General features: G+C 42.0%; 1 protein-coding gene across 1 annotated transcript in view; it reads right to left on the bottom strand.

The window, feature by feature from the left end:
* Nucleotides 1–26575, bottom strand: part of LOC115099811 (cytosolic carboxypeptidase 6-like) — a 1627912-nt gene that overhangs the window by 10967 nt on the left and 1590370 nt on the right. The window contains exon 10 of the mRNA XM_029617660.1: nt 15456–15608. Coding sequence (XP_029473520.1) covers nt 15456–15608 — 153 coding nt within the window. The remainder of the gene's footprint in view (nt 1–15455; nt 15609–26575) is intronic.

Here is a 26575-nt window from a genome sequence, read left to right as displayed (position 1 = left end):
CCCCTGCTAATCCACAACAATCTCAGGGCAACTGCAAATCAAAACTTCCCAGGTATGCCAACGGGCCACCAGCTGAACTAACCCGCTGCTGGTAAAGAATGGAGAAGGCCCAGTGGCTGCCTACAGTAGAAGAAAACAAGGTCACCAGCTGTCTGCTGTGCTCATCGCGCCTACAGCCAAAAGGTAAAGGCATATGTGAGAGATGTAGAGGGGGGAGAGAAAGAGAGAGAGAGAGGAGAGTGTGTGTCTGTGTGTGTGTGTTGTGAGAGAGCAGTTGTATATGTGTGTATGTGTGAGAGCGCGCGCGTGTGTGTGTGTGTGAAGAGCATGTGTGTTTGTGAAAAAGCATTATGTGGGAGCATCTGTGTATATGTGAGAGCATACATCTATGAGAGCATCTATGAATGTGTGTGAAAGAGCATGTGAAAGCATACATATGTGTGGAAGATCATATAACGGCATCTGTGTGAGAGCGCACAGGTGTGTGTGAAATAGCATCTGTGAGTGAAAGCATGAGAACATCTGTGTGTGTGAGAGAAGGTGAGAATGATCATATGTACATAAGAGAAGGAAAATCCCACTCCTTGCCCCTCCCCACTGCACTAATCCAGGACAATTTCAGGATGCCTGGAAATCAAAAATTCCCAGGCATGGAAAGTGGGGATTTTAAAAATCTTTCTTAGTTTTAATTTTGGGAGTTATTTAATATATTTACTATTTTTGAATATTTTACTGATGTTTGAAAACTGTTTTATAATTTTTGTATGAGTTTTTAATGGCTGCTAATGGATGTTTTTATATTCTTTGATTTTATGATTTTTAGGAATAGAACTTCTGTTTTTCCATTTTAGGCTTGTTTGTGGTTTCCAGTTCAGTTTTTGTCTACACATTTCTATTTCTACTTTATGATCTCTTTATTCTGTATATGGTAAGGATCTGCCTGTGTTCTGCATGTATGACCCAGGTAAGGGTATTTCTGCTAGCATGTAGTTTCTGTGTAGGGATCTATAGCAGCCTGGCTTGTTATGTTTTCCTAATAGGAGGTGTATTGGTATTTAGGGCTTGCTGTAATATTTGCAGCATTGCCTTTTCACAATTGAAGGTTTTTTACTGTTTGAGCGTTGCTAGTTAGTGCTTTTTTAGTATGGGTGATTTGCTATATTGTAATTGTAATTCAGTTTATTCTAGGCTTTCTGAGGGTAAAATTAATAAACATTAACAAATCAAACAATTAACCGTCCACCTCCCAAAAACAATGAACTGAAATGAAAATGTGGCCCCAACACATCCCTACTTAGGTTACTAGAGTTTCTAGATCCCAGGAGGGTCTTCCTTTTACTTCCTCAGAAGACCTTTCTTCCTCAAGACACAGAGGAAAACTGTGCAAATCCTCTTTTTAATTCCTATTAGCATTCACTGGCTAGAGGACAATCCCAGAACAATCCTTTCCTCTCGGTAGCAGGGAAAATTGTCTACAGCTGTCTGTGACCACTTGTAAAAGAGCAGAGCCCCTTTCCTGTGGAATTCAGAGCCCAAGCAGGACCACAACCTGCTTTAGCTATCTCTCCCAAGTATCTAACAATACATCATTCTCTGAACTACAAACCATTGCTCAAACTCCTCTCCAATGACTCATGAAGTCATCATTTATTCTTCTATGGTTCACTCGCCCACTTGGGAGATGGATCCTTCTGTCACTCTTCACAACTATTACCACCTCCTAAACCTCCCTTTGCTAGATGATTCCTGAAGTTACACACAAGTGATGCCTGCCAAGTTGGTGGCAGACAGACCGGATTGATCTGGGACTGATTGTAGCCAGTGAATGCTGATAGAAATCACAAGAGCATTTGCATACTTTTCACTCGGGTTTTGAGGAAGAAAGGTCTTCTGGGGAAATAAGAGGAATACTCTGCTGATATCTAGTACTCTAGTACTTTATTACAAAGTATATAAGTATAGTATTAAATTATCCTATCTAAAACCAGTGGTTCTCAATCCATTCCTCGAGATGCAGTCAGTCAGTCAAGCTTTCACATACCCACAATAAATATGCATAGGTAGCTTTGCGTGCTCTGCCTCTATTATATGCAAATCTATCCCATGCATATTCATTGCTGATAATCCTGAAAACCTGACTGGCTGGATGTGTCCAAGGAGGGGGTTGAAAACCTTGTCTTAAATCATCCATCCCATCATATTGTACGCCATCCCATTCTATCTACTCTACCCTACAGTATGATTCATTCACCCCATTCTACCTCTCCCCTCCTGTACTATCACTCATAACCTATGTCACCTACCCAGCACCATCCTATCCCATCCCATCCTTCTCATTTATTGTATACCATTCCAGTCAGTTTAGATCTTACTACTTTATCAAATTGTAACATATCGTCCCATTACTTTCATCCTAATCTATCCTAGTCTAGCCATTTCTAAGGTATTCTTGTTGAGTCTTTTTACATTTTAGATGGCTGCATTCAATTCCTAGAAGACTCCATGACACAATAGAATAGTCACAGCCCCGCTGAACCAAATTATCCATATCACTTAATGCAGTTCAACTTTCAACAGCAATCTATTAACTGGAAAAGAAAGAGAACAGAAAGCTTAATCTGAGTCAGGAATAAAACAGTTTCAGCACACCCTAAACCACTTTGAAGTCACTCTTGTCTTTGGTTAATAAAGATATCTACTCTGCCCTGTACTATCATTTTTCCCCGTAAACCTAAAAAGGAAGAAATATTTGCTACTGTACTAATATCCTTGAGAGTCATACCCTGGAGATCTTCAAAATCATTTACAGAAACAAAATGAAACAAATGAGAAGAAAATCCAATTGGACGCTTTCCCTCTTTTTGATAGAAATTCATTCTAAAACGACAGCCTGAGGTTGCCCTGGATTGGACTCATGGACTGCACGTCATCAGGCGACAGACCTATTTCATTTGTTTGCAGAATTCCCAGAGGCCAATGTTCCGGGGAGACCAGCACAAAAGGAAACGGATTGTTAAAAGACCATGCCTCATCACCAAAACATGCCCTCGCCCAGAAATGTACAGAACAATAACACGTCCAAAGAAGCAGTGAATAGAAATGTATCCCAGAGGACGTGCAAGAAAACAAACAATGGCTAGATATGTCTTTCTGGGAATGCAACAACAAAAGAGCTTGGCAAATTACTTTCAGGCGTTCTTTACAGTATATAGATATTGTGTTATGCCTTTTATTGCTGATCTTTTCAGTCCGTATGTGTCAGTTTTCAACAAGCATATGTGTGGAAAGTTACATGCATAGCAGTGGCACATCCTGCTAATGGTGAGATAACCCATATTGTCTTTTTCTGCTGGTAGGTTCCTAGGAGATCCATATTCAAAAGCATTTAGTTGGTTATCTCAGACGTTAGCCAGTTAAATGAATTTTTGGACACGTATCTGGCTATATTCTAGCTGGCTAATAAGTTAGGAAGCTAGAATTTAGCCGGCTAGGTTAGGGGCATTCCAGGGACATAATTGGGAGGAGTTGAGTTAGCTGGCTAAGTTAACCAGCTCCGATATTCAGAGTTACCTGGATGACTTAGCCAATTTACATTAACTTGTTCAAGTCTGATTTTGTAGACCTCTATCATATCCCTCCTCAGTTGCCTCTTCTCCAAACTGAACAGTCCTAACTTCCTTAGCCTTTCCTCATAGGGCAGCCGTTCCATGCCCCTTATCAGTTTGGTTGCCCTTCTCTGCACTTTCTCCAATGCAACTATATCTTTTTTGAGATGTGGTGACCAGAATTGTAACACAACATTCAAGATGCGGTCTCACCATGGAGTGATACAGAGGCATTATGACCGATCATTTTATTTGCCATTCCCTTCTTAATAATCCTAACATTGTTTGTTTTTTTGTTCGCCACAGCACACTGAGACAATGATTTCAATGTATATCCCATTATGATGCCTAAATCTCTTTCCTGGGTGGTAACTCCTAAGATAGAACCTAACATTGTTTAACTACAGCAAGAGTTATTTTCCCCCTATATGCGTCACTTTGCACTTCTCCATGTTAAATTTCATCTATCATTTGGAAGCCCAATCTTCAAGTCTTCCAAGATCCTCCTGCAATGTATCACAATTCGCTTGATATTTAACTACTCTGCATAATTTGTGTCATCCACAAATTGATCACCTCACTTGTCACATCTCTTTCCAGATCATTTATAAATGTATTAAAAAGCACCGGTCCAAGTACAGATTCCTGAGCACTGTTACATTTTTCCACTGTGAAACAGACCATTTAATCCTACTCTCTATTTCCTTTTTAACCAGCTTGTAATCCATGAAAGGACATCGCCTCCTATCCCATGAATTTTAGTTTTCTTAGAAGCCTCTCATGCGGGACCTTGTCGAACGCCTTCTGAAAATCCAAATATACCACATTTACCGGTTCATCTTTGTCCACATGTTTATTCACCCATTCAAAAAAATGTAGGAGATTTATGAAAAAGGGTAAACAGTGGAGTGCCTCAGGGATCTGTACTTGGACCGGTGCTTTCAATATATATATATATATATATATATATAATATATATATATATATATATATATATATATAAATGATCTGGAAAGGAATATGACGAGTGAGGTTATCAAATTTGCGGATGATACAAAATTATTCAGAGTAGTTAAATCACAAGCAGACTGTGATACATTACAGGAGGACCTTGCAAGACTGGAAGATTGGGCATCCAAATGGCAGATGATATTTAATGTGGACAAGTGCAAGGTGTTGCATATAGGGAAAAAATAACCCTTGCTGTAGTTACACGATGTTAGGTTCCATATTAGGAACTACCACCCAGGAAAAAGATCTAGGCATCATAGTGGATAATACTTTAAAATCGTCGGCTCAGTGTGTGCTGCAGCAGTCAAAAAAGCAAACAAAATGTTAGGAATTATTAGGAAGGGAATGGTTAATAGAACGGAAAATGTCATAATGCCTCTATATCGCTCCATGGTGAGACCACACCTTGAATACTGTGTACAATTCTGGTCGCCGCATCTCAAAAAAGATATAGTTGCGATGGAGAAGGTACAGAGAAGGGCAACCAAAATGATAAAGGGGATGGAACAGTTCTCCGATGAGGAAAGGCTGAAGAGGTTAGGGCTGTTCAGCTTGGAGAAGAGACGGCTGAGGGGGGATATGATAGAGGTCTTTAAGATCATGAGAGGTCTTGAACGAGTAGATGGGCCTCGGTTATTTACACTTTCGAATAATAGAAGGACTAGGGGGCATTCCATGAAGTTAGCAAGTAGCACATTTAAGACTAATCGGAGAAAATTCTTTTTCACTCAAAGCACAATTAAGCTCTGGAATTTGTTGCCAGAGGATGTGGTTAGTGCAGTTAGTGTAGATGGGTTCAAAAAAGGTTTGGATAAGTTCTTGGAGGAGAAGTCCATTAACGGCTATTAACCAAGTTACTTAGGGAATAGCCACTGCTATTAATTGCATCAGTAGCATGGGATCTTCTTAGTGTTTGGATAATTGCCAGGTTCTTGTGGCCTGGTTTGGCCTCTGTTGGAAACAGGATGTTGGGCTTGATGGACCCTTGGTCTGACCCAGCATGGCAATTTCTTATGTTCTTATGTTCTTGGGTAAATGCATGCTGGCTGTCCCATTAAACTATGTCTATCTAAATATTTTATGATTTATTCTTTATAACAGTTTCCATGATTTTTCCTGGCACTGAAGTCAGGCTCACCGGTCTATAGTTTCCCGGATCACCCCTGGAGTCCTATTTAAATATCAGGGTTACATTGGCCATCTTCCAATCTTCAGGTACAATGGATGATTGGCTGTGGAGTGATAAGGATATTGGCTGTGGTGGTCTTTTAGGAGGAACTGTGAGGATGATAGGGGGTTTGGTTTGGAGCAGTGTAATAGGGTATCAGCTGTGAACTTGGAGATGAGAGGGGAAATCTGCAGATACATTTTCAGAAAACTTTCCTGTGCACAAATCAGCAGGTGTAATTCCGTGTGGGTGATTTTGGTGGGATAGTTTTCAAAGTGAGTCTATGTGCGCAAGTTCCCTTTGAAAATTGATGTAATTTATGTGTGTATTTGCTGGCTTTCTAGAGTGGACAGTTACAAAAATTACCCCCTCTGCCCTCATCTTTTCATCTGTCAACCCATTGCACCCTCCCAGCTATCCTTCTCCTCCCCACTAATAATATCAAACCGCTTTCTGTGATCGCCTATAGTGTGTGTGTGTGTGTGGGGGGGGGGGGGGCAATGTCCAGGCTTCTGTGCTCCCCCCTACTGCTCCATACACTTCTGCGGTGTGCTGGATGGAGAAAGCAAGAAGAAATCCCTTTGAGCCTTAACTTCATTTAAACGAGCAAGATCCAGATAAATGACTGCTTCTCCAAAGTGAATCCCATTTCACAGCAAACAGGTTATTAACTCTATCCGCGTAGCCTGCATTGAAAAGCCCTCCGCGTTATTAATATAATATGAGCTTTTGACATCAAAGAAGATCTATTATGTATGCTAAACGGTGGCAAAAATTGCACCCGCACTTCAAACCTTTTCACTGCTTTGTCCCTCGTAAATCAATCAGGGTTGACAGATGCTTAAAGAGAGTAATCTTTTCAGTGATACTGTCAATGGATAATATAATGGGACATTGTCTCTCTGCTGCGTGAAGACACAGAGATAGTCAATTACGGCCAGCACTTCAGGCAGCCTGGCAGCTTTTACTTGAAGTATTTCTGCTGAAGTATTCTCATGATCTCAACAAATGGCAATGGCGCGGCAGAGTGTACACAAGGCCACCTGAAGCTGCGGGGAATTAATTAACCGCCGTGGAGGTTTGTTCCCACACAAATCACCGCGATAATGTCCGCGCCATGGCTCATCCCACCCTTACCCTCCTCCCCGCTGTTCTTTTCTGCTGGGGAAGACTTGGCGAGTGCTGGTTGCCCCTGTGGAATTAATACTCAGCTCTGAACTCGAAAGTGGCACAAACAACTCTTTTCAGCAGCAGGAGGAAGGGATTCAAAAAGCCAAGTCAATAATAAGAACGTAAGACTTGCCGTACTGGGTCAGACCACAGGCCCATCGAGCCCAGCATCCTGTGTCCAAACCAGGTCACATGTACCTGGCAGAATCCCAAGGAGTAGAGAGATTCCCAGGGATAAGCAGTGCATTTCCCCCAAGTCCACCTTAAGAATTGTTTATGGGCTTTTCCTCCAGAAACACGTCTAAACATTTTTTTAAACGCAGCTACATTAACAGCTTTCTGCCCCTACATGTGTGCTTGTAGAAATTACTGGGCAGTGCAAGTGATTCCTTGGAGCAGTATTTTAGTTGTATTTACTGATCTATGTTTTATGCATATGTTTTCCTCAAAATAAAAATGGGGAGGATGATTGTCAAAGGATTTTGCCCAGATAATTAAGCAGTCTGTCATAGATGTGAGCCCTTGGTCTGTGACATGGTTGATGCATCCTAGTAGGCCCACATCAACAGCTGGGTAGACTCGCTTTCACAAGGACTGGATCTACGGCTTCAGCTATACCAGCCCCATTCCCCGCAGGTTGAGCCCCTGGGTTCCAGGGGCCAGCAGGGTTTAAGCGAGGGTCCTGTAAAGTGCAGTCAGGTGAAGTTGAGTAATAGGCCAAGGTCTAAAAGTGGACTGGGCCGAAGACTACATGTGTTTAAATTTGAGTGAATTTCCAGTGGGATCAGGTCCATTGGCAGCAGAAGAAAATGTCATGTCCAGGTGCTCCTCCTCTTTCCTGACTGCGCAACCCCGGAAGAAAAACATTGCTGGAGCCGTGCAGGCAGGAAAGAGGCAGAGCATCGGCCACTGCAGAAGAGGAGCAGTGTTTGTGTCAGGGCTGCTGCAAGGTAGGATCCCACCTCGCGGCAGCCCGAGTAGAACAAGACCGCTGCGGAGTCCACCCCATAATGCCTCGCAACGTGGAGGCCCAGAGGTGAGAGAGAGACTGAGGCCCTGTAGAGTCTGTGTGTGTGTGTGTGTGTGCATGAGAGTGAGTTGAGAGATTGAGTGTGTGAGAGAAAGAGCGAGTTGAGAGACTTTGTGTGGGAGTGAGAGCCTGTATAATCAGAGAGACAGCATGTGAGAGCCTCTGTGTGTGTGTGTGAGACAGCATGTGAGAGTGATAGAGCCTGTGTGTTTGTGTGAGACAGTATGTGAAAGTGAGAGCCTGTGTGTAGAGAGTGAGACAGCATTTGAAAGAGAGAGCATTTTAGAGTGAGAGCTGTGAGTATGTGTGTGTGTGAGAGAGATAGAGACAGCATATGAGAATGAGAACCTGAGTGTGTGTTGAGGGAAGGAGGGAAGGAGGGAAGAAGGAAAGAAGACAGGTGGATAGAGAAGAAACAGAAAAACAAGCCTGTGACCAACTGATTAGGAAACTAAGATCGGGCAGCAAAGGTAAAAAAAAAAATCTGTTTTTGATTTTTAGTGATTGGCATATGTTACCTTTAATGTGCGAGAGCAGCGCTTTCTCTGTGCTGATCTCGCAATGTACGAGATCGGAGCCAATTTTCAAAGGCTTTAGGATACTGACTTTTGGAGTTAGGATCCTAAATTGGTTGTTTTGAAAATATATGCAGGCCGAGTGAGTGCATAAATTTAGGCTCCTAGTTTCAGTAGGCTTCCAAATATAGGAGCCTAAAAAGGAGGGGCGTTAGGGCGGGGAAACAAAGTTAAGGGCTTAGCACTGATTTTCAGAACTATGCACCTAATATAGGAGCCTAAATCTAGCAAATGAATAGCAGGCCTGCATTTAGGGTCCTACATTTTAGGACTAAATTTATATGAATTTTCAGCTAAAAACTTAGGGCCGAAAATTAGGGAGCTAGAGTTAGGGGCTCAGTATTTTTTTTTTTTAATAATATCTGCCTCATTGTTTTCCCTGCCATTTGAACTGTTTGGCTGGCATTGTTGTTGAACTCAGCTGGAGGGCTGGCAAAGCCACGTCCTGTCAGCAGTATTTACAGGAACGCCGAGGGTTTTCTTTTCCCTTCCTTCAGCTGTGAGACAGATCTGCAGGGGTAGGGAAGCTGCAATGGGCAGGGCCCCATGTCCAGGTCTGTAGGGAATTTTTTTTTTTGTTAAACAGAGCCAGAAGCTGCAGGGGAGGAGGAGGACTAGAACAAGGAACCCTGCTCCAGATCTGAATACGCCTTAAGTCTGGCTCTGACAACGAGGGCTGAAGTCCGGACCTCGGCCCCCTATCGTGGGCTGTTATAAGATTACCTTCATGAAGAAATTCCATGTGCCGCTCTGGCAAAGATCTAGACAGCTTTTACAGACTTTACAAGATGAAAGTGTCTGACGGCTCTGCTTTGATCCGCATGACTACAGGAAGCCAAGCATTCTGCATGCCAGCCTGCATTATGGGCAGAGGAACATTAAGAGGTCTTGCTGGAGCCTGACATGCTTATTACCCACAATGCACTGGGGCTGCTCATATGCCCAGCAAATCGAGAGCACGGCATGCAAACTCCATCACAAGTAATGACTTCACATTCCAGACTCACAGCCCTGAACACATTTATATTAGAACACATCTGGTTCCAGAAACCAGCGAGACATCTCTGTGTATTTCTGTTTGTCTCTCGTTGGCCCTGTGTTTTAAAACAGTGACACACAGAAGTCTTTATTGTGCATAAGACCGTGAATTAAAACAATTTATGTATTGCTGCTTGACGAGCAAACTTTTGTCTCGTTTTACTCCTAAAAGGCAAAAGGACTTTCCTCTGATTACATCTCTTGTCCTTTACAATCCTCACTCTTTTTCAGCCAAGAGGGTCAGGAAGATCTTAATTTCTGTTTTCCCTCTGCAGAGCTGCAGGCGAGTGGGCAGCTTTCAGAACTGGCCTGATTGGGATGGATGGTGTGAGGGTGACTGGGAAGATGGGAGGCTTCTCCATAACCATTCACCAGCTGTCATTCTGTGGCTGTAAAACGCTTCCTTAATTTCCAGCCATAGAGAAGAAAGTCTGGGAAGGAGGCAGAAATGGAGGAAGCAGAACAGTGAAAGAGAAGCAAGAAACGCAACGTAACTCCCTTTCTTTCATAACCTGAGGGCATTTTGAAAGATAAAAAAAAAAGACAAATTGGAGGTGGGGAGGGGGGGAATGCAGGCAGGGAGAGGCACCGCCATCATCCCAAACACTTCAGAAAGACTAAATTAAGAAAATAGAGACATCCAGTGAAAAAAAAACACCAAACCTGAGCACAATTTAAGGTACAAATCAGGTACAAAAGGTACTTTACTACCCCAGAGGGCTCACAATCTAAGGAGTCAATGTAATAAAACCCATGCTAAAACAGGAGCTTATTGATTTATTTTAAAACAAAAAACTGAGCTAAGCGTGGGTGTTACTTAACGCACATGTTAAAAACGCGCAGCACTGCGCGATGCAATGAACGAATGGGATGCAAATCGCGCAGCAGTATAAAGAGTGTGCTAAACGAAAAAAGTGCTAAAAGTTTGAGTTAACCTGAAAATCTGCACTAATGCAGAATAGTGCTTTTGTTCTGTCCCCAGCAGTGGGTACATGTTTGTATCTGTGCATATTGTAGTTTAACTGTGTTTAGTGCAGTCCCTCCATTCTGAGGATTCTTGATACTGAAACACTTTTTATAACCCATGATAAAAGTCTGTGAGCCTTTGCCTTTAAGAGGAGCCTTTGCCTTAAGAGAAGCTCCCTCCCCCCCCCCCCCCCCCCTTTCTCTCACTATCGGAAGAGCTTGAATGCCCTTCAATCTAACTTGAGTCTTCCTAGGTGCCTTATAGGCTCAAGGGACTGCCCTTCATGCTCCCCCTGTGTCACATGGTTCTTAGGCTCGCTGCCATTGGACCTTGTCCCCTGCCCCCATTGTGGAGGCGTTTCCTTTAGCAGCTCTTGACGAGAGCTTAGTTTTGCCCATGCTTTCTTTAGAGCCAGCAGCGCTCTGTAAAACTCCCTGAAACGATTGAGTTTTTTACCTTTTCTCTTACTGCCTTCATCTGAAGACTAAATCAGCCTCACATCCCTCAAGCTCCCTACCTCTACCATAACTAACTTCTGCAACACAAGAGACCTCCTTCTCCCTCCTGCTACCCTGTCTCCAGTTACCAAAGATCTTTGCCTTGGGGCTTACGTTTGAGATGCAACAATTGTAAGTAGAATTTACCTGTACAATAAATAATTTCAAACTTAAAGAATCTTTGTCTTGAGGACTGATTGGAGAAAAGGTTTAGCTGCCTGGATGGCAAACTCGTATGTCTGCCTGACCCAGAACAGCTTTAAAAAAAGTGCTTTTAAAACAGGAGCAGAGAGCTGGGTGGTGGAAGTTGGAAGGAGTGTGATCAAAATAGACTTGCATGCCACATTGGTGCTGTGCATACCACTTGGGCAAAATAGCACCTTACTTTTGTAAATGTAGGCCCCTCCCCTGCCCCTTTTTTACACGTGCAATTTTACCCGCAAACCCTGATTTCTGTGTGTATGTTAAGATTTCTAAAGTAGGATCATATATGCTACTTTACACGCAGACGTGCTATGTTTTATGCATATAACTTTTGAAAATTCACCTTTTAGATTGTAGGTCCTCTAGAGATAGGGAAATTCCTACAGTACCTGAATATAATTTGATTAGAAGTGCCTGAATAGAGTGGAATCTAAAATCAAATTTACAAAGTAATAAATAGGCCAAAGTCAGGATGCACAGCGAGGGTATTCTGGGTTCGGTTCTAGAGGCTTACGCTGGACTTGGTGTAAACTGACATTTTTGGTGGCTGAACTTATTCTCTTGCCGTGCCCAGTGTGGTAGAAGCAGCTAGACACTACCACAGCAATCAAAGAAAATGGCTATCAGAAATGTGAGCCTTTATTCCTGCTCTTACCCAGGAATTTCCAGCATTAAGAAAATATGCCTTAAGCTTATTGCTGGGGAATAGCTGCATTGCTGGGGAATAGCTGCATTGCTGGGGAATAGCTAATACTTTCTCGTATATGGGATGTGCATGCACCCGTGTTAACTTTAGCACTGGCTTTTATTTCTGTTTTAGTGTTAAATATCAGGGTTAACTAATTATGAAAAAATATATGCTAAGACAGGAGTAAAAATCTGCACATTTGTTTGCGTGCCTTACTGGATTGGCTCCTACGTTTGCACTTGTCCAAGGTCACAAGGTGCATTAGTGGGGAGCAGTGGGATTTGCACCCGGGCTTCTGTGGTTTTATGCCTACTACTGAAACCACAAGGCTACTCTTCCTCCAAAAGTATATAAGTAGGGAAATGACTGAGTATAGAACCAGGCTCTCAAAAAGATAAGTATTATTTATGAACTCATCTGATGCTTTAGTTCATAACAGGTCCTTATTAATACCTTGCTCGGTAGAGATAAGTGGATGCCATGGCCCTTAAAGGGAACACTGAGCTCTACTTATGCTTACTGAAGCTGTAACAAAGCAGCCATACATTAAGAGAAGTGTGCAGTTAAGTCGTGTTACTTCAGTTAGATGAAGGATGTGAGTACCTCTTGCATAGAATAGAAGAGATGTTTCAAAGATATCTCAAGAAAAGGAGGCAGAAAGAGTTGAGGACACTGTGATATCTACAGATAGTTTGGATGTATCTGCAAGAACTACTTTGCAGATTCATTAATGCAAAAAATGTAACTAAATGTTTGCAACATTGTCCCATGTGCATGCATACTTTAGCATCTGCAGAATAGTTGCTTAATTTGCATGCATGCCTCATTAGTAATGAAATAAACATCACATTTCCATTCGTTAATGGCTGATGTTAGCACAGTTTAGTACATTGGCCCATTGGCTGAAGAAAGGCAAATTTGTCATTTCTTTCTGGGAATGCACTGTAGTTTGTCAACTGAGAAACAAAACATGAAAAATACAATTTCATCTTCATTCCTGTGCTACGCAGTATCATTCAGGGATATCCATTTGATTTAATGAATGCAAAAATGTAACGAATGAGGCCATTTTTGCTTATTCCAAATGGAATGAACCAAGAATTGCTTCCAATGAAAATATCCAAAAATGATCAGGTATTTTTTTTTATTTCTAGCACTTTTAATTTTTAAAAAAGGATCTCTGACAATCTGGCACTGCAACTAGCCTTGGACTAGGCCCAGTGCCACAGCTTAATCCCAGGCTGGACTGGGGCCTCTAGTGCTCCTGCCCATGTCCCAGCACTTGAATAATGTTGCCTGGAAGATGGCACCAGAGTGATGTCACTTCGGCGCCTTCCTCCAGAGTGATTAGTCACAGAAATGTACAGCCATATAACAACATAGTATTGGCTGCACTAGAGAAAGGCACTAAAGTAACATCATTTTGGTGTTGAACTCCCGCAAATGGTGACATTTTTCAAACACCGGAATACAGGTGGGAGTAACTAGGCATTAATACTTCCCCCAGTGCTGGAGTCAGGTCAGGGGAAGAGTGGGCCTGAGTTGAAGCTCCCTAGTCCCTGCACACTTCAGTGACCCAGCTCCAGTCCCTTCCAGGCAGGCCCTGAGGCAAGGCTCAGGCCTCAGTGTCAGGCCTAGGCCTCAGCTCCAGGGTTAGGCCTTGGCACTGGACCCAGCCTGGGGCTATGTCTCTATATCAGCTATCAGGCCCAGCTTGGGACAGTTTTTTGGCCTGGGAAGGATAGCCAGGGCTGCCAGAGGTCCATTTTTTTATTAGTGTTTTTTTTTAATGTTTTGGGGAAGTTTTATTTAATGTTGTTTGTTTTGTTTTTTTGTTTGGCAAATGAACAAAACAAACATTTAAAAAAAACCAAATTTAAACAAAAGAAATGAAAACATGAACTGCCCTGAAAATTTGGGGGCTGCAATCCCAAGTGTTATTTCACTAGCTGCTAAATAAGCCATTGTACTGTAGTATCCATTCATGATTGTTCTACAAGAAGGCCTATTTTTGATCTTCCACCACAGAAAAGTTTGCATTAAAGTATGCAGACTTCACCTTCTAACCCAGAAGCAATTTGCGTCTATGAAAATTCAAATATTTGCCTAGATTCAGAAGGGTAAGGCAGAGATGAACTGTAGTCAGATAAGTCTAACTTGATAATTCCTAATTAGGGGTAATTTTGTAACAGCCCACATAAGAAAGTCAGCAAATAGTTGACTTTCTTTCTACAAGCCTACCCCTCTTTATCTACCCCCGCTAATTCTTCTCCTTCTGTGACCAACTGCTAAAAATCTCATTGCATTATGTTTGAAAAAACGAAAAGCACTCCTGAAATTTTACAATCTCTCCAAATGTCTAGTTTTTTGTATATAAACTAATCCTGATGCCAAATCCTTTAAATCTAAGGCCATGCAATTTCCCCTGTTTTTCCCTCTAAAAATTCAGCAATTACAATGAATATATTTTTGAACCTTGTACATAGCTTTCTTTTTCATTTGTTTATCCCCCTCTCCCAATTTATCCTCCCCCCAGTTGAATTTTTAAACTATTTTTCAGGTTCTTGTTGTATACCTTTGTTTTTTGTTCTTTGTAAAGGCCATGCCTATTTGATACTCAGGCTATCATTGTTCTAAGTTATCTGTAAACCGATACGACGTGCAAACGGTTGTCGGTATATAAAATCTTTAAATAAATAAATAAATAAAATAAAGTGCATAAGTCATTCCAGTTTTCAAAGTGAATGCATGAGCATATATTCACTGAAAATTATCCCATCCATAATTGTACCTGCTAAATTGTGGGTGGGACATTTTTGGGAAAATGTAAGCACGCCCTTTTGAAAATCCAAAGATGTCCATGTAATTCCGAACCCCTCCCCAACTCCACCCCCAGGAATGCTTCCCCTCAGTCTGGATAATCGTAGGCGCACAGGTTTACTCACATATTGGGTGGGTAGTCTGTGTGTGTAAAGTTTTATGGGGGCGTTTTGATATCATTTTTGATTAATTTTATAACAGACCATTTCTGTGGGTCAAATACTGATTTACCTGCAAAAATGCCTTTGACAATTACCCTCAGCCGCTTTGTAACAAACGGATATCTGGTACTGCCAAAATATTGCACGTTATTTCAAATTCTGCTTGACTACATCCTTTTCATAACAGACAGATCTGTTAGTGGCAAATCCACTTGATAAGAACAAGGTCACTGTACTTTGAATGTAGAAGAGTAAAATGGCTTGAATTAAAAATACATAGCAGAAAGATAAGATGACCATAAATTTGCAATATTTTGTGATTTGGTGGCTGTGACATAATAGGTAATTTAACAAGGCCTATATCATAACCTTGGAAGGACAGTGATTTCTTTTTAACTCAATTTTCCTTGAAGTGTCACAAGACTACCTCATAGCATATCACATTAAACTGTCAACCAATCTATGTCATTACTGTATACATACATACATTGAAATTTATAATATCTAGAAAAGTGACTTACAAAAGAGAAATCATCTGCATTTTGACAAAGCAACTTGGGGAAAATAGCCTGCCTCTGAAATCTTTCCTCTTCTTCAAAGATGTTCCCGTACATGAAGCCATTCATCATGGTGGAGTGGGCATGGATGTCAATATAAAACTCCAGGCTAGTTTTCTGTGGGGGAGAACAAGGAGGATGGTATTATATTGTATTTCTCTATGCTTTTTTCTACTTCAAAGAAGCCTGGCAGCCAGAGAAAAGATACCTTGTGCTTAACACTAATGCATAAAGAAGAATCCTTATCACAGCGTTTTAAATATCCAGATTAACCCAAGCATTAGCAGCGCAGTTAATGCATGAGTCACTGAAGGGCAGAAAGTCTAAAGTGAATTGTGCACAGGGGGCGCTGATTTCCCAGTGTTCTGTATTACGTATGCCGTAAATACCAATTTTCAAAATGCACTTACGTGCAAAAGTATGCTTTGAAAATAATCCAGGAGGAGAGGCAGCTTTGTAACCCAAGTGGTAAAGCACAGATATCTGAAATCCAGAGCCCCGGTTTCAAATCCTTCCTCCAGCACACATGACCTTGGAGAAGTCACAGGAACTTCGGTAGATACTCTCTTTCTGTGCCTTTTTTAATCTTGTTTTTGAATTTGGGATCAAAAGCTCTTTAAAGAAGGGATATTTGTAGCTCCATCTGTTACGACACTGGTCAGGATAGCTGTCAACATTACTACATGGTACTTGCCTTCTTGAATGAATGGTATTTTTAGCAGTAATTTTTAATGATGGGAAACCGTGCATTTTTCACAGGCATTGCATAAAAAGTATGTTTCTCACTTTCCAGTCACTGTTAGTGTATAAGATTACGTAACATACCAGAAGGGACTTTTTGTACAAAATGCTATAACAAAGTATAGTTTTCAATATAAATATAAGTAATTTTTAGGTGAAACAGTCAGAAACAAATACAAGGCATTTAAAAGTTGAATTTCCCAGTTTTGGCACTATTGAATTTTGCTCACACAACAAACCCATAAAAGTATTAGAACAGAAGGCATGGGGGGGTAATCTGCACGGAGCAGCAGTTACTACCCAGAACAGATGGCATAGGGGTGACCTGCATGGAGAAGCAGTTACTGACCTTAAATAAAAATTAAAAAAAAAAACATTTTCTGGGCAGACAGGATGGACTGCTTGGGTGTTTTTCTGCCGATATTATATTTACTATGTTACTATGTCATGAAACAGAATTGTGCTCTTTACCAGGGGTAAGCAACTCCAGTCCTCGAGTGCCACAAACAGGCCTAGTATTCAGGATAGCCACAATGAATATGCATGAGATATTGCAAACAATAGAGGCACTGCATGCAAGTATACCTTATGCACATTCATTATGGATTTCCTGAAAACTCCTGACAAGGTTTGGACAAGTTCCTGGAGGAGAAGTTGATAAACTGTTATTAAGCAAGAAGACTTGGAGGTAGATTTTCAAAGTCCGGTGAGCGCATCCATTGGGGGATGCACCCACAAGTCGGGCCCACACGTGCTGACTGAATTTTAAAAGCCGCCCAGATGCATCCATATTTCTTGCTGCGCGCACATCTCACTCAATTTTAAAAAGGGGCGTGGTCTGGGTGGGGTGTGGCCAAGAAATGTGTGCATAAATTTTTATGCACCCTGGCGTGCACCCAGGTCCTTTGCTGTGTAACTTTACTTCTGCTACAGAGGAGGTGTAATTGTAAAAAAAAAAAAAAATAACCAGCCATTTCAGAGGGGTTTAAAGGGTATGGGTTAACCGGGGAGAGTGCAGGATATTAAATCGGGGGACGTTTGGAGGACAAACTGGTGAAACTGGTTATGATGTGGATGCGCGTTGGTTTTAAAATACCCTGACTTATGCAACGGAAACCTGATTTACATGCCTGGGGGCACACACGCTTAAAATTGTGCGCGCATGTGCGCACGGGCAGTCTTTTATAACATGCATGCAAGTTATAAAATTGCCGCGTATCTGGGCACGCGCTGGCATACGTGCCAAAGTGTGCCTGTGCGCCGGTTTAAAATTTACCATCCCTGGGAACAGCCACCATTTATCACTGTGTGATAGCAGCATGGGCTCTGTTTACTGCTTAGGATCTTGCCAGGTACTTGTGACCTAGATTGGCCACTGATAGAAACAGGGTATTGGGCTTGATGGGTCTTCAATAGGATAAATATGGCAATTCTTATGTTCAGACCTGTTTGTGGCACTCAAGGACTGAGTTGCATTACCCTGCTATTTCAGATGACACCAAAAAGTGAACAAATTGGAATTCAAGAGTGAGAAGCCTTACAACATGGCCAGAGACCTCCGAAGGCCCGGTAGGCCAGGGGATCGCGTGCCGGCACATGGCCGGCGCACGCAACCTACGCCTGCTCGGAGGCAGGCACAACTTAATTAATAAAGGTAGGAGGGGATTTAGGTAGGGCTGGGGGCGGGTTAGATAGGGGAAGGGAGGGGAAGATGGGGGGGGGGGGGAAAGGAAAGTTCCCTCTGAGGCTGCTCCGATTTTGGAGCGGCCTCGGAGGGAATGGGGAAAGCCATCGGGGCTTCCCTAGGGCTCGGCGCATGCAAGGTGTACAAGTGTGCACCCCCTTGCGCGCGCCGACCCCGGATTTTATAACATGCGCGCGCGTAGGTTCGAAAATCTGGCCCATAGTGGGGGAAAAAGGACAGCTATAGGAATAATATATCCATGCCCTAATATTTGAGGACATTAAAAACATAAATTAGTTTTTATAATGAATGTTTCATGTGTAATTTTTTCTTGTTTGACCTATTTGTAAATATGTATATAGTTTCAAGGCCATGCCTGCTGTTCTTCTAGTCCTGATATGAATCCATCTCCAATCCATATTCCTTCTTTAGAACTATAGAGAGGGTTACTCTAGAACTCTCATATGTAGCACTTGGGACTTCTCTCCTCATTAACCCCAAACCCACCCTAGTTGGGCAATGAAGTCACAAATCAAGGAGGTGAGCTTGCATAGAAATTGCCACCTCATTTGCAAGTGAGTCTATTATGATAGTTTCATAATGTCATGTAAACAAGGCTCTTGAACAAAGATGGAATTATGATTGGAAAATGTGGGTTTTATTTTTAAGATAGGTGGAATTGTTGATTTGTTTGTTATGTTATATTGTTTTAATTATATTTTATTTTTTGGTAATTATGATTGTGTTTTTTATTGTACTGCCGCTTGAGTAACAAGTTTTATCAAGCAGGATATTAAGCTTTAATAAATGAAATGAAATGAAAGTGACTCTTGCCTTCTTTTCAGAAGCAAATTTGGAGGACTTTTTAGGAAACACTGTTCACAAAATGTAGAGTCTTTCATTGAGAATGCCTCTTATTCTAATCATTAGCACAAAGAGTTTCACTTTGGTTTTCATGGACCCCTTAGCCAGTCTGGTTTTCAGGATATCCACAATGAATAGGCGTGGGTTATATTTGTATATAATGGAGACAGTGCACGCAAATCTTTGTCATGCTTATTCATTGTGATGTCTTGAAAACAAGACTGGCTAGAATGTACTGCAGGGACTGTGAGTGTTGCATCTTTAATGTTTCGAGCCTTTCCTGACCTGGAAAGCAGGCTTAGGTCTCAAACAAGGATCTCACAGTTGCCAGCATACCTCTAACTTAATATTTTGCAGTTTTTAAAACTTCTTTCTATCTCCATTTTCTTTCCTTCTCACTTAACCTCCCAGCCTATTTGGCTGGGAGGTTAAGTGAAGCAAATGACGCATGTGCTCTCACTGACCAGGAGGGAAATCTTTGAGACTACCCCCAGTTCTACTCCTTTGGCCAGCAGAGGTTGCCACAATAATGGCATGGATCATTCCTCCCACCCTGGCTTCCCCCCCAGATCCTGCCAGCTCTATGAGTCAGAAGATATGGACACATATTTCCTGTGCTGCAGCAGGGTACACTACCTCTTAAGCCATATGGCCAACCTTTGCAGATTATTTTTTAAATCTAGGTCTCTCTTCCTTTACCTTACTAAGAAATGCAAAAGAAAACGATATATGTCACCTGCCTATGGCTTCCAGTGTCTACTGAATTTAGTAGTTACATAGTAATGACGGCAGAAAAGAACCAAAATGATTCTTCAAGTCTGCCCAGCAAACCTCCTATGGTAGTATCTGCCTCGCTGTGCAGATTACTCTATGTTTCTCTTAAGGGTAGCAACTGCCACTCCGTGTAGTTATTCCCAAGCCTTATGATAACCCATAAAAAATGTACTGCTAGCAACATCTTTACTGGGTGATGAACCTTCCTGAAAATTCAGACGGTGCTGCTTGATGTGATTTGCTTATGGACTTGGCCGTAGAAGTAGTCCTGTATTTTTTCCCCTATGTCTACGCTTCCCCAGACCACAAAAGACAGGGCCTTCATTGGATGCTATCTGAATTATGGATTAAGGGTAGTAACAGCCGCACCAGAAAGTTACCCCAGTGCTTAATATTTCCCCAGACTGCGGGGCCAGACCAAACAAGTCGAGGCCAAACATTGACTTTTTTGGAGCAGCAGTGGGCATTTTGAATTCTATAATGCTGGTTTAGAAAGCATTGCTCATACCACTAAGCTACTCCTCCACATCACATCCAATCATTACCATGTGATCTGGGTTTGAAAACTTCTGTAATTCCCTACTCATTTTGCCACCCTTTTCAAAGGGCTTATGTATCCTCAAAATAAAGAAGCAATTCTCTGCTGTTGTTATTAAATGAAAAAAATCAAATTGGTAAAAATTCTGAGCTAATGAGATACGGGAATCCTTCTCTTTTCAGACTATAATCATATGTGCTATGGAAGACAATAACAACATACCAAAGTTACCAGTATGTAACCGGTAATCAGACTAAAAAGATTTCCATTTTTAACATTTTATGGCAGACTTTAATATACAATTTGGCTGATACGGCGAGAAGACACTTTGTTTACTAGTGATTACTTTCATCATGTCTCATTTCTGTATAAATCCAAGCAACAGAAATATCTTTTGAAATAATTATTACTATTGTACATGTCTGGCTTGTATTTACAGTTCAAAGGAAGCAGCATAAGCAGCTACACAATGCAGAAAGCTGCCAGTTCAGCAGGATCTGAAGGGAGGTAGAACATATAGGATAGTACTTACAAATAGCTCTCCCCATGGCAAGTAGATTGGATAATAAAACTCGCTAGAGAAGTTTGAAAATAGAGAGAGAATTCGAAGGTAAAGGCACGTTGTTATCATGCAGGCAGTTGTTCATCAAGGGACAACCAATGGGGCAGCAGGTTAATGGTCTCCTATTGTAACTGAGTTGCAGGAAGTAGAGGGAATTTAGAAACTGGAATAAATAATAGTGCGAAGAGCTAAGGCACAGGCGAGGCTTTAATAAGATACAAATGCAGAGGAAAAAGCACAACGCTGTTTGGCAAAGGGAGAGATCTTTTGTTTCAAAGGGAGATTTTAGAAGACAAGTTGTGCCTGAGATTTGTGACTCATAAGGTAGGTTCACAAATTTTTGAATTCTCTAACATGCCAGTTGAATATCCGACTGGATGTCATTGTTTAAATGGAACGTGCACTTAGATGTAAACATATCTGGTGCAGTAATGTGTGGCAGACTTAGATGTCTAAAAAAACCCTCAAAGGACCTAGAATGATAAACCACACACCAGCATGAAAATATTTTAAAAAAAAGGAATTGAAGACAAAAAGCTACTCAACGGGTATGTGCATTCATTTAAAACAAATGGGTAAAACATGATGAATGAGTCCCAGATTCATTTCATTTGTCTGTCCCCTCCCTACAAAAAATGAAAGGAGGGGATCCTACAAAGAAATGAATATTCTTCATCTCATTTGTTTTATGTTTTCCCATTCATTTCTATGACCCATTAAAATCTGTGGCTCTGCACCACTGAGGAAAAAACAACTGGTAACTATAGCAACCAGCTCTTGCCTGTGTGACCTCACCACCTTATCATAGCCTTGTCAGAGCTGAGGCAAGACAAGTTGGCATCCATCCTCTTAACTAGCCTATATAGGCTATCTGGATCAAGGATGCTAACTCTAAGCAAGTGCAAGAAAGCTCTGTGGTTTCTTCCCGAGTGGTTGGTAGAGAAGATATATTCTTCGAAGTTCTCTCACCGTTTAAATAAAGCTTTAAACATTTTGGATTTGGCACTGGGTTTTGGCTGCTTCTGATCTTCTCTGTCCTGCAATGGTATCACTTTCACTCTGCCAGGAGAAACGGCAGGTCATTTTTGTTTTTTCTCTCGCATTGGCGGAGGGTTGGTGTGGGAGAAGTGTGAAGGCCGTTGCGGCAGTGCATCTGATTTCTTTTTGCCTGTTTTCAGGTAAAGCCAGTAAAGGTGAGCAGCAGGACACTCAGAGACTGAAGAGAAGAGTCATACAAGGCTACTAGTCTTTTTGATGCTGTTAGTATTTAACAGGTTTTTTGTGTGTGTGTGTGTGGAGTTAGCATGCAGCGTACACACACTCACACTCTGTAAATGTGTCTGTGCCTGTGTCTGTGTCTGTGAAACAAACAGTTTTCAATATGGTGATTGGTACTGTGATTGGGGGTACGTATCACTAAATAAATTAATTTGTATTATCCAAAACCCTAATACGCAGTACACTTGAAGTAAGTCCATCATGTCAAGCTTTTAATGCAACTGCCAAGATTGCTCCCTGCTTAGACAGACAGGGGGGAAAGGGGAAATGGAGTCAGAACAACAAACAAGGGCCCCAGCTTCTATGGTCTGGGATACTGATAAGCAGACATAAGAAAAAAAAGCATAGGACTGCTTCAAGTCGTAAAGGAAAGGAAGAAAGCGTGCATGGGGGTAACTTGCTGGTGTGGCAGTTACTACCCTTAGCAGAAGGCTAAGGTCAGTGCTACAAAGCTAGCCAGCTCCTGTGGATCCAAATATTGAGCTCTTAGCTTGGTTACAGGTTCTGTTCAATTGGAGCAGCACGGTAAGTCATACTTTATCTACTTATTTTGTTTGTAAAGACAAGATTTGATTTGCACAACAAAAAATAATACTTTGAAAAATATTATATACCTGGGACTTATTGATAGTTACTACTCTACCCCAGGCCATTGATTATAACTATTGGGCACTCTAAGCAATTGTAAGACATAAGACAACCGAAGTTGATGGTGCAGTCTATGTGCCTTGTATATGAGGTCCGTCTTTAACTTTAATCTTTATTTGAACAATCGCTGCATTGCTTCTCTGAGTGAATTTTCTATTATTGGTTTAATGCATCTGCAACATTGCTCTCTGCTTCGACGGCAGGAAGAAGAATGGAATTGGAGTCAAACGACACCAAGAGGGCCCTGACTTCTACAGTCTGGGGTACAAATACGCAGACATAAGGGAAAAAAAGCACAGGACTGCTTCTTACCAGCCAAGTCCATAAGCAAAGCACATCAAGCAAGCGCCGTCTGAATTTTTCAAGAAAGCTCCTCTCCCAGTAAAGAATGTTACTAGCTGCAATCTTTCTAGGTTATCATAAGGCTTGGGGATAACGATTGGAGTAGTAGTAGTTGCTACCGTGAAGAAAAACATGGGAGTAACCTGCCAGAGTGACAGTTTCTACCTTAAGAAGCTTGCTGGGCAGACTGGATGGACCATTTGGTCCTTCTCTGCCGTCATTTCTATGTTTCTATATAAATCTATTACCCTAGCTCTAGGAAATGTTTGATGCTGCTCCCTGAATGTTGGGATGGGAAGTGATCTTCTCCAGTGGGGAATGCACTAGGACCCCTCTCCATTCCAGCCGCTGAGAGGGATGATGTTCGGTGGTGGATGCCTGGATGTGAGAATGTCTGAGGAACAGTCTGCTTAGAGGCCGACTCGGAAGAATCTAAGTGATGCATTTTGCTCCTGCTGGGGACATTTTGCAGCAGAGGTTATGGACCCTACTCACCCCATTTTGGGGAGCCCCAGCTGAGTCTGACTGCATCAGCGGATGCCGATTCGAGATCCCGCCCCCCCCCCCCCCCCCCTCTTGGAGAGAGAGATGTGATCAGAAGCTGGCACTGCCCTTATTTAGAGGCTGGCTTTGCAGAAAAGCCCCTTTGTATTGCCTCTTGGCTGCACTTGTGTGCTCTTGGACAGGCTTATGTTAGGGTCTGTCTGCTCCAGGCTCACTTCCTTCCTCCCTGCAGGCTGCTGGGAGGGGAGGGGATGGGGTTCCTGCTTCTTAAATCTGAAAAGAAGGGGTGGAGCGCAGTTCCAGGCAGTTCCCCCACAAATCAAGCCCTGCCTACGGTGCGTTTTTAATTTGGCATCCCAGTCAATCAAAATCGCCTGAGGGAGATAGGATTATGTGGTTAAATGTATTCACCCTAAGCTGCTCTTGCTGCCAAACCAGTTGGGAAGGTTTATGAGATGTGAGTATGATGAATGCACAATCAGTTAATAACAATATTCCTATTTTTATGATGTAACTGGGGATTATCATCTTCAGCTTGTTGTCATGACAGAAATATGGGTGCAACAAATTGGTACAGAGAATGTATTTTATTTATTTATTTAAAGCTTTCTATACCGGCATTCATGATACAATCATATCATGCCGGTTTACCAAATAACAGGGGGGTGCAATAACTTTGTTCTTTTAACCAGTGCAGAGGAAGCAAAAAGTTACAATATAACAAGGTTTGTTGAAACTGGGGGAGGAAGAAGACAAGAATAGTCAAGAATAAATATAAATCTATACAGAGGTAGATTATTTACATTGTGCAGTAAGGTCTCTCAATGGATATTAGACTGGAGGGCTTGATTGCTGTAGGATCTCTCCTTGGATATTAGTCTCGGGAAAGGCTTGTTTAAATAGCCAAGTCTTAAGCCTTTTTCTGAATGTTAATAGGCAAGGTTCAAGTCTGAGATCAGGTTGTAAGGTATTCCAAAGAGTGGGGCCCACTGTAGAGAAGGCCCGGTCTCTGAGTGTAATATGGTGTGTAGATTTAATTGGGGGAACAGTCCGTGATCCTTTGTAGGCTTCTCTGATGGGTCTGGATGATGTGTGTAGTCTGAGGGGGATTTGGAGGTTGAGAGGGGCTTGGGAGTGGATGGATTTATGGATGATGGTGAAGGACTTGTGTAGGATTCTGTAGTGTATCGGCAGCCAGTGTAGATTTATTAGAATGGGAGAGATGTGGTCTCTTCTTCTGGAGTTTGTCAGGATTCTGGCTGCCGCATTCTGGAGCATCTGAAGTGGTTTATTAAATAAGTGATAAATAAATAAATAAATTTATTTATCAAGTTTTATATACCGTCATTCGGATTCATCATAAAGCCATCATAACGGTTTACAAACATAAGAAGGTTACTAACAGGTTCAAATGAATGTTAACGCAGAGAGACATCAGTTTGCAAAGATTATTTGTTTAAGTGTATAATTAGAGCTAGCACTACGGATTGCACTAAGGGGAGTGCCTCTTTGTTGTGCCCCTTCGGCTCGCGACGCCTGGTGGTTTCGCGCCGTTTAACGGTCCGGCGCTGGTGGCGATGATGTCGGGGGGGGGGGGGGGGGGGGTCCCCCGATCGCGGTTCTCTCCCCCCCTTTCACTTCGGTTTTTTTTTCTTCTTTTTTTGTTTGGGTGTTGAGGTGTTGCGGGGCGCCTGGTGGGGGTGGCCTCCCTCTGCACGGGCACCCAGTGGGTTTCACGCCGTTTAATGGTCCGGCGCTGGTGGCGATGACATTTAACTCAATTTTGTCCTGTGGAATTTTCATAACTGTATAAATCTTAGTTTGAGGAAACAAGGGCAGTGGCAGCAGTTGTTTATGATAATTCCTTAAAAATTAAGGTACATGACACTTTTAGCTCCAGTATCTCAGATTTTCAATATATTCGGAGACCTTTCTTTCATAACGAAGCAAAAAAAAAAAAAAAGCGCAATAAAAAGCCTGTTTGTTAGAAACTGGGGCATAGGCAACAATGGCACCAGCCTCAGGACTTGTTGATGCCATATTGAAAGCAGGACAATGGAGCAGGAGTGGCTGGGATCGCCCCTGGCCATCTGAGCTACGAGAGCCCCATGGATGGGATAAGCTATATTAGGTGGGGGAGGGATCTTTTATTTTTCAGTTTCCTCGTGCTATAGGGTGGGGGGTGGCAGCAGCATTCTGAACAGAAAAGCCCAACAAATTTGTTGGGTTTCTCGTCTTCATTTTGTTTTCGAATCAAACAAGGTTTTCCATTGCATTTTTTTCATTATGTTAGAAACAAATGCACACTGCCTTTTAAATCTATATATGTACTGTATATTTATATACATAGATCTAGAGCTATACCTTGGGCTAATTTGCAAGCTCGTTGACCCATCTAGGAACAGGCAAAGTCTGTTTGCATTAGGAGGCCAATAATCAAACTGCCCACATTGGCGCAAATTTTGTGGATTTTGTTTACCCATGGGGTTTGCTCCAGTAATCAAAGCAAAGCTAGGGATCTACTTTCATTTTTAAATAACATGAAAATGCTAATAAAACAAGCATTTTCATGTTGTGTTATTTGAAAATGAAAGCAAAGAAACACTATCACATTTGATTTTGTTTTGCTTCGGTTTTGCTTTCAGTGTGTGCTATTTCCAAACAGCGCAGATTCAATTGAAAATGCAATGAACCCTCACCCCCCAGTAAGACAAAACATAGACAACAATCCCAGCCTCCTCTCTGAAATGACATAAAATGAAACTTTGAGGGGCCGCACATCCCTGTTTATTGCCCCGGGAAAAGTACCTGCAGAGATTTAGCCCTGTTTTCCTCTGTGGCTACTTTTTCCAGTCACAACAACGTGAGTAGTTTTGAAAATCCCAAACTATGTGCATTGTTGCTTCCCTCAACCCAATCTCCTCCCCTCTCCTCCCCACAGGAACACCTCTGCAGTATATGCACAGAAGTACATGTGATGTTCAATTATGGGCATACGTTTACCTGGATAGGCATACGTTTACCTGGATAGGCAATTTTCAGAAAGCAAAGAAAACAGAAATTTGCTCTCGAAAGATGCAAGCAGGCGAAATTTGTGGATAAAACTTACAGGCAGAACTCTGTCGTTTCAGGTGCCCAGAGACTTGCCT

Source organism: Rhinatrema bivittatum, chromosome 10 (genome assembly GCF_901001135.1).
Source record: "Rhinatrema bivittatum chromosome 10, aRhiBiv1.1, whole genome shotgun sequence".
NCBI lineage: Eukaryota > Metazoa > Chordata > Amphibia > Gymnophiona > Rhinatrematidae > Rhinatrema > Rhinatrema bivittatum.
The sequence above is the reverse complement of the archived record's forward strand: the minus strand, read 5'-3'. Positions and strand labels throughout refer to the sequence as shown.